Source organism: Populus alba, chromosome 5 (genome assembly GCF_005239225.2).
Source record: "Populus alba chromosome 5, ASM523922v2, whole genome shotgun sequence".
NCBI lineage: Eukaryota > Viridiplantae > Streptophyta > Magnoliopsida > Malpighiales > Salicaceae > Populus > Populus alba.
In genome coordinates this window covers 718692-728519 of record NC_133288.1, presented here as the reverse complement: position 1 = coordinate 728519, position 9828 = coordinate 718692, and the positions used below count along the sequence as shown (strand labels likewise).

Genomic DNA, 9828 nt, shown 5'->3' with positions numbered 1-9828 from the left:
AAAAAATCAAACAGTTTAACAAACGGTTCAAATTAATCTTGATTTGTTTAATATCATAACCATCACTTCAAGTGTGTTTGTTTTTATATTCAAAAAAAATTTTAAAAAAAATCTAAATTTTTTTTACTTCAAATTAACTTTTTTTATGATTATGGATTGTTTTGATGTGCTGTTGTTAAAATTATTTTTTAAAAATATATATATTATTTTAATGCATTTCTAAACAAAAAACTATTTTTTAAAAACAATCACAACCATAAATCTAAAAACTATCAAATCGATCACAGTCTGTTTAATAGCATATTTTTCTATGCATTATTTTTAGATTCATGGGCTACATACATAAAAAAGTACATTTAAACCATAGTTTATTAGCCCATAAACTAATATTTTTTCATTTTAATCTTAAGAGAATATTTAAAAAAAAAAATCTATACATCAACATGTTAAAATACATCTTTAAAATGCAAAGATGGTGTATGGATTTCTAGACTTGTGTGCATTAAAATCCATGATACGGTTAAAACCTCTTTCACGTTTTGATTGATTTTGGAAGAAGTATATAAAGGAAATCAGTGATTCTGGGCGAGGGGCTCAAGGACTTGGTAACTGCTGCTTAGCTCTCCTAAGACAGTGGGCGTGGATTTAAAATGTGATAGATTCACAATAGTCGTGGAAGAAATTAATTTAAAAAAAAATTAAGCATCTCATTATCGAATTGAAGGGACTTGAAAGCAATCATCGGCATCTGAGAAATTCATTTTTCTTGTGGGCTACAATCTCTTGGCCCTCCTCTTGTCTCTGTGTTTAATTTGAAACTCCACATAGTTTCTCCCTAAAGCCTTGAAGCCCAGATAGAAATACTTGTGGGTGCATGGCTAGATAAAAATATTTATTAATGTTGCATGCGCTTACATTGATTTTAAAAGCTCATGCCTGAAAATCTGTTCATAAAAAAAAAAAAAAAAAAAAAACAAATCCCTCTTAAATTTTAGTATAGGCATGTCCAGCTTGAAATCGACCCGGCCCATTAAATAATATATTTAAAACACTTATAAAACTAGATGAGTTTATTGGCTAGACAAGACACTATCTTTTGACTCTAAACACGTAGGATATTCAAGTTCATTATAGTTTTGAATTCTAAATTATTAAAATAATATGCTTTAAAGTTTAAAATGATAAATTTTTATATTCGTATCTACTGAAACATGTGATGTCTAGTAATCCCAACACTCTATTCAGATTTTATTAGAAAAGAAAAACTAAAAGAGAGACTACATTGAACAATTGCCCATTATTTGGTTTAGTTGCTAGATTTTGAACTTCAAAACCATATTTGAAATTGTACTATACTAAAAGGATAGCAATTGATGTCTATTTATTTTGTAATCACAAATTAATGCTGCATATTTAATAGTGACACACAATATAATGTTTAGTAAACATATTTATAGGTTAAATAAACAAAATGGAGTTCAAAAACAAGTTGTCAAACCTTTAATTTAACAAAAAAAATCATATTTTTTAATATAATTATTAAATCATGCTTAAATTTTATTAAAAAGTTATACGGGCTTAATTTTATTAAGAGATTAGTTAGATTTAATCAATCATGATTGATGATGATGTCCTTGTATTAGCCATAGAAGATATTGTTTTTGAATTTTTAATTATTTTTAATGTTATTTTTAAAGTTTAATCAATTTTAGTGTTTTTAAGAGATTTGAGTGTTATTTCTCAATTTACTTTGCGTAAAATATGTTACTACTACTTTTATGGTTTCAATCATTGTTTTCCTAATAAAACAAAAATACTGAAGGAACATAAGATTGTGATAAGGATAGCATTTTGTCGAGCAAATTACCATTCAATCCCTTGTTAATTGTAATTACAAGTTAGTCCTTCATACTTGATAGCCTATAACTAAGCTCTAAATTTTGATCGACCCATGACCATGTTTTATCAAAAAGTTCGTTGGTTTTTTCCTAAATTTCAAGACACCCTTTCACAATCGAAGTTCTCAGAGAAAAAGAACATGACAAGGGCTTCGAGAAAACCCAGGGTATCTTAATAAAATGGTCAACAAAGAGTCAAAGCATTAATCTATAGAGTTATCAAACATGGAGGACTATGCTGTATTTGTGCTCAAGATATAGGGACAAAAAAATAATTTTACAGAAAGAATCAACTCCAAACAAAAGGTGACCTCACTCTCCCCCCTTTAAATAGTAAAGAATCCCAAGAGTTTAAAGACCGCCTTCGTTTTCACTTTGTGCTACTTTCTTACTTCACTAGCTATGATCTCTCACTCCCCACTTCTCTCTCAACCTCTCTCCCACTTTCTTCTTCTTCTTCTTCTTCTTCCATTGTTTTTCACTTCAGTTGCTTCTCAATGCAAGAACCCGCCAATTATCTTCAACTTTGGAGACTCTAACTCTGACACTGGAGGACTAGTTGCTGGACTTGGTTTCCCTGTCAATCTCCCTAATGGCCGTACATTCTTTCATAGATCAACTGGTAGATTATCTGATGGAAGGCTCCTGATTGACTTCCTTTGTAAGTGCCTCACACCCCCACTTTTCTTTTTTCTTCTTTTTATTGATCAAAGTATGAATATCAAATGGCCTTCCTTGATCACGGGATCAAGTCGAGATATTGATCATGTGTAGTATTGTTGTTATTAGATTTGATTTGATTAAGTGGGGTCCAAAGATTTAATTTTCCCTGTCTCTAGTTGATGCCATCCACAAATTTCTCTGTTTGTCAGTTGTCACAGTACTATAAGGCCCCAGAAATGCATGTACCTGTCTTGAAATTATACATTTTGGCTGGATTTGGCCGGATTTGCCCTTGAATTCAGCTATTTTTGGGTATCTTTTACAGTCTTATCGCCGACTGTGAAATGTGAACAATTAATGAATGACAGCATATCCTTAGATCAAGTCTTGTACTTGAATCAATATGGAATTAATGTACGCTTAAGCTCTAAGAGCCTAGTATAGTGAGTGACCATAGCTTAATTAGCCATAACACAGTTGTCTTTGCAAGCACATTGGTAAAGCGACCTGGTATTGTCTCGAGATTCAAATCTCACTTGCACATCAGCAGAGCATAAAATGATCTAATTCCCAGTGCCCATTTGCCCATTCTGACAGGTTAACAGGTGCATGGACCAAAGTGTCAAGCTTTATCAAGCTTTATTGTATTTTATTTTTTTAATGCAGGTCAAAGCTTGAATGCTAGCTTTCTAAGCCCATACCTGGACTCATTGGGGGGGTCCGGGTTCACAAATGGTGCAAACTTTGCAGTTGTCGGGTCTTCTACTCTCCCTAAATATGTACCCTTCTCGTTGAACATTCAACTAATGCAGTTCCTTCATTTCAAAGCTCGCTCTCTTGAACTTGTCACTGCTGGTAACGTTTAATTTTCTCTTACTCGTCAAAGAATTATATGTTAGTTTTCTGCTTTTAATAGCTCTTGATGACTCTACCAAATTCAAGATATGATATAGTTTTGACATTTGAAATTAATGGGGATTTCATGGTTGTGGTGAACTAGGAATTCAGCACTGTAGGCAGTGATCAAATGATTGTGTGAGTCCTGGCTATGGACCTTCAATTTTAATTGATGGGTGGCAAGATTGAATTGCCAATAAGTTCTTTATGTATGATCTGATGTCTGTGGTTCGTCATTCCTGGAATTCTTATCGTGTCTAATCATGAAGCTTACAGTTTCCTATGATCAATATATAAATGGTTGTTATTAGGCTTCCAGAAGCATAAGGCCTAGCCTTTGATGTGCTCATAGCGACCTGGAAGATACTTTAGTAATAATGAAATCATGGTGGAAAATAATGTATTTTCAGCTTAGGAAGTGTTCAGGCAATCTGCAACTTATACTATTTAACTGGCCTTTAGGTTTTGGAAATTTCATCACCGATGAAGGGCTCCGAAATGCACTTTACATTATCGACATCGGTCAAAATGACATTGCTGATTCATTCTCCAAAAAAATGTCTTATGCACAAGTAACCAAAAGGATTCCCTCCGTCATTTTAGAGATTGGAAATGCTGTGAAGGTGAGTTTAGCAATCTGAGAAAGCTTGGTAACTACACCCCCATGTATTGGTTTCTTGACTAAGAATATATTGAATAGGTTTTATACAATCAAGGAGGCAGAAAATTTTGGATACATAACACAGGACCGCTAGGCTGTCTCCCTCAAAAACTTTCACTGGTTCAGAAGAAGGATCTGGATCCAATTGGATGTATATCAGATTACAACATGGCAGCAAGATTGTTCAATGAAGGACTGCGTCAATTATGTGAAAGGATGAGGTCTCAATTGTCTGGAGCAACTATAGTCTATGTAGATATCTACTCAATCAAATACGATCTCATTGCCAACTCCTCCAAATATGGTAAGCAAAACCTTGTAATTGCATCGCAGTGAATTTTCTCTCCTTTTCTAAGAACATTCTATATGTTTTTTGATATTATGATGACTGTGAAACAAGAAGAGACATGAAGCACGCATGTATTATTCCTCATGTATTCGGATTCCAAAACTCCTTGCCGTTTGCTTGCGGATCTATAAAAGATACAATGCAGGCATATATTGATCCATAGTTTTCTTGCTCGATCAAATGCTTGAACTGCTAGTTCATGCAATTTCATATCATAACTAGAGTTTCCATGTAATGAAATAATAGTTATGCAGGTTTTTGAACTAAATGGATTGCTCTGATCAATCATTTGGCAATGCAGGTTTTTCCAGTCCATTGATGGCATGTTGTGGTTCTGGAGGACCTCCTTACAACTATGATATAAGAGTAACATGCAGTCAGCCTGGTTATCATGTCTGCGACGAAGGATCCCGATATGTTAACTGGGATGGAATCCATTACACTGAAGCAGCTAATTCGATCATAGCCTCCAAAGTGCTGTCAATGGCTCACTCTTCACCGAGCATTCCATTTGATTTCTTCTGCCGCAATTGAGCAGTATCCAAGAAGGATGGTATCTTCATATAAGTTGTTTTCTCTATAGTTTTATGTACTTGGACAATAGCACCAAACAAAAGTATGGTGCAGCCTGTGATAGAGAAGATTTCGCTTTTGTCGAAAGAGGGTTGTAATTGTAAACATGCCAACATGAAAAACTGGCTGTTGGCCTTCTAATAAGGAACAAGGAGGATTAGCTCTGTTGCCTCGTATATTTCCTATCTTGAATCTTCTCCAAGAACCACAAGCAATTCTCCTGCAACCTCTCTATCCTCCTGGTGAAGTGCACAGTAATTCTTGAAAATAATGAAAAACAATGGTACTTAATTTTGGCTAATTTTCTGCCATGGGCAGCACTAGCCATAATAAACATACAGGAGAGCTACAGGAGAAGTAGAGAAGTAGTGGGATTAGTTGAGATATATTCAAATTAATCTGAATATTAATGTAAAAAAAAAAAAAAAAAAAAAACAGGATCATTAAGATGCTTATAGAAAGATGAGATAAAGAAAACAAGTTGTTTAAGAGGGTGTTGAAGCCCGACAGTTCAGAGAATAAGCAAAACGGATCCGTGATGAGCTTTCAAATATTTTTTTCAAGGCAATATAATTTATGGATGTGAACATAATTTTTGACATGATGTTTACCATGGCAAGAAAATGAGTAATGATGACTTATCATCTCATGTGTAGCTTTTTGTTACCGTGTTGAGAAGAGACATCTTTTATTTTAAAATAATAAAAATTCATTTAAAAACTATTATCAAGTTAGATACGCAAGCTAGATTTATTTTATATCTATATTTGTTTTTCTTGTCAAACATGTTTCTATTATTTTTATATATTTTTTTTTTATCTCGAGACATTAAACAAACCCAACTTTGCCACAAGATATTTTTTAAAATGAACAGAGACTATTAATGAAAACATTTCACACGCACATAATATCTAACCCGCGGGTGATAAGTTTTTTCCCAAAGAATATTAGATATTCAGGCTATTTTAATATATTTTTTTACATAAAAAAAGTAAAATGTAAATTGAAAATGATATGTAAGGATCTAATTAAATAAATTGATAATTATTTATATAAATAAACGGGAAAATCATTAAAAATAATAAAAAATAGAGAAATTAAAAGATAAATGTAGGTCAAAATATTCAATTACATAAAATGAGATATTCACTCAATTATATTTATTATATTTGTTTATTTAAATCGATAAAAGATAAATTCACTCCCTAAAAAGCTTGTAACCTAAAAATAAACACAAATAAAATTAATTGACTAAATTCACATCTTAAAAAACATATTACGCAAGGTCAAACACATCATAAATATTATTTAAAATGATTTTTTTTTTATTTTAAGAAATAAAGTTCATTTGTATAAAATAAAATAAAAAAATTATAGATGAATTAAAATAATATCTTGAAAAATCAAACACAAACAAAATAGTTTTTTTAAAAAAAACTTATATATTAAAAAAAACATGCAAAACTCGTGATCTAAGTCATGAGACCAAGATAAAATCATAAAAAAAAAAAAATTAAAAATAATCACATAACTAATATTAAAAGAAAATAATGCAAAACGATAAGATCGTACGAAGTTAAAACTCCAACAAATTAAATGTCGAGAGATGAGACAAGTAAAAAAAATCAATTACACAAAATGAAGGTGAAAATAAAGAAAATATTAATTAGAGGGTAGATAAAAAAAATTCAATTGGAAGGTTGAATTGAATTGAAAAAATAGCTTTAATAAAAAAAAAGAAAAAAGCAAAACAATAAAGGTGAAATTAGAAAAAATAAAAATAACAAAAACTTTGATTGAATGATGAAATTGAAAGTTAAAAAATTTTTAACAAAAAAATTGATGAAAAAAACTAAAAACTAAAAGAATAAGAATCAAAATGAAAAACAAAAATATATGAGAAATTATAATCAAATAACTAAATTAAAAAATAAAAACAAAACTTATATAAAAGGAATAAGAATAAAATAAAAAATTAAAATAATAAGAACTGAATTTAAAAAGAAAAAAAAAACTATAATCATGCACTTTACTTGATAAAAAAAATAAAAATAAAAATAAAAAACAATCATATGTGAACCTAAGCACCATATGACCCATGCATCACATCATATTAAAGAAAACATGGAGGTGCTTCCACAAAGATAATTGAATGTCAGGTTTAGCTATCATGTGTCGTCTCACTTGCCTTTTAAATGGTATAAATGTCCAAACACTAACAGTTTTTTCGATTAAAAAATTGAGAAGCCAATATGAAAATACAAAGCTTTTTTTTTTAATCTTTTCTAATGCCAAATACATTAATAATAATGTGTAACAACCCTACAACTTTATTAATTTTGAGGTTAAGAAGTATTTTTATTATTTAGAAGTTTATATAAAGTAAAAAAAAACATTTAATTAACAGTTTTAAATCTTGTTGATTCCAGAATAAAATTATATTTTAAAATTATGCTAAAAAAAAAAAAAAAACCTGAACACCCCCTAATAATTTTTTTGAAATAATACACAATACAGTAAAACAATCGAGCCCTTTAGAGTTTGTTAATATATATACTCAAGATAACAATAAATCAATTTTTAATATCAAGACCTTTTATTTTTTTTTTGAATTATTAAAAGAACTGACCGAACTGTGATTTGGCAATTCCGTTTGGGTTCAAATAGGAAAAAACTTGATTCAGTTGTAACAATATTTTCTTCATTTTTTTATTATCTATAAAATCTTTAAAAAAAAAAACCCGACTTGACCAAGACGTGCTTTTTGAGTTTTTTTTTTATTTTATTTTAATTATGATCCAACTGAAACAGTTCAAAGTTCAAACCATTATTATTAAACTAGAAGTGAACAAAAACTTGGTGACTCAGCCATTTAACCAGCCCGAGTTGATGGTCAAGACCAGAATTTACAAGAGACCCTATAAAACTCGGCCCAACCCGGGAAAACCTGGCTAGTTAAACTGGTGGGTCGGTCAAAATTGGCCCAACACGTAAAATTCACTTCACGACATGTCTGTCATAACTTGTCATCTTAACTAGCTCCCGGTAATAACACCCAATCTAGTTGGGTCGGGTCACATGAAGGGTATTTCTCATTTGTCTGCATACCCACCGACTTGACCCCATTAATTTTAACTTTTTTCTAAAAAAAATATCTTTTTTTTAGAGCCTCACAAAATCACATCCTAATAATCTTATTTATCTAGCTAATAATCTTCTATTTTTCCATATCATGTTTAAAAACTAATGCTTCATGTTACTTAAAGATATTACATTATATCATTAAATGTATGTGTGATTTATTAAAAATAACAAATTCTTAGTGATTAGTATGATGAAGTATTCAAGATATTCTGTGTATAGAAATTATGTGTGTAGTGTTTAATTATGTGATTATTATTGTTAAATGATTTTATATCATGTAATTCATATATATATATATATATATATATATATCAACTATCTAACTTGCAAATATAAATTAAACTTTAATTATAAAGTTAAGAATCTAGATTGATTTTTTACAAGAATTGCGACATAATATTGTAAAGATAATTGTTATGTATAAGAAAAAAAACAAAGAGAAGAATTTATGTAATTTATTTAGAAAAATTTAATTTGATAAGGTTATAATAATTATATTTTTCTTTTCAAAAAATAAAAATACCAAGTTAAGTATCGGTTGAGTGATTAATCAAGTGAATGTTTTTAATTAATATAAATAATCAGATCAATTAACATGTATTTTAATTAATATTATAAACTCTAATAAGATGAAATTTTTATTTGTTCTCAATGTAAGTGAAATTAGATCGGATTTTTTTTTTATCTAATGTGTTTTGAATTTCTCAAACCAAATAAAAAACAGATCCTATAGAATTGGGTGATATTAAAGATCATGCGGGTCGGGTCGGAAAAAATTGTCAGCAGTCATAATCAAGGTTGTCAATTCTGTTCCGGTAAGTGTTTCGTTTTTTCAATTGGAATGAAATGTTGCAGTTTCGGAGTGTTTCGGCGTGCCGTTTCGGGGTTGTACTCTATATATATATATATATATATATATATATATATATATATATATATATTCAACAAACATAATTCAAATTCAAGATAAATTAATTATAAATTATGCAATACAAACACAATGTCAAACAAATATAATTTTAAAATTTAAAATATTTCTAAATTGTCAAGATTAAATAGTTCTTTAACTTAAAGTAATTCAACTTAAATAAAATATCAAAATATTATGAAAGTAAAATGTTTTAATAAAAAATTTTAAATATAAAGTTAGGTCAATGTTATCAAGTGGCTAATAGAATCTGAAGCATCTCTTGTTTTGCTCAAATTCCTACAAAGTGTAAACATGAAAAAAAACAACATGAATATAAACTATATATATTAGTAATAAATCTAATTTTAAAAAATTAATATTATTGTTAATGAAAATAGTAATAATATTTTTCAATATTATTATTAATATCATTGCTATTGAAAATAGTAATGAAAAAGAGATTTTTATAATCAGGTGGTTTAATTAATGAAATTGAGTAAAGTTTAATTTGATTCAATGGCTTTTCAAGAGGGGAACGGAACATGTGGAATGAAATCGGAACGTTCCGGGAGGAATTTAGTCAAAAAATCAGGAACAGACCGAGATTTAAAAATGAGATAAAAATTTATTTTTATTTTATTTTATTTTTTAAATTAGTATGGAATATTTTGATCATTCCAAACAAAACAGAACATAAGTGACAACCTTCTTCGTAACCACCACTAATAGCTTT

At 29.4% G+C, this 9828-nt stretch overlaps 1 protein-coding gene across 1 annotated transcript; it reads left to right on the top strand.

Annotated features, from left to right (window-relative positions):
• The first annotated feature begins 2249 nt into the window (after positions 1-2249).
• Positions 2250-5217, top strand: LOC118034973 (GDSL esterase/lipase At1g09390). The gene is made up of 5 exons (XM_035040437.2): positions 2250-2559; positions 3228-3416; positions 3921-4081; positions 4159-4423; positions 4770-5217. The coding sequence occupies exons 1-5, from the start codon at positions 2301-2303 to the stop codon at positions 5000-5002; spliced, it is 1107 nt and encodes a 368-aa protein (XP_034896328.1). The 5' UTR covers positions 2250-2300; the 3' UTR covers positions 5003-5217.
• The last annotated feature ends 4611 nt before the right edge of the window (positions 5218-9828 follow it).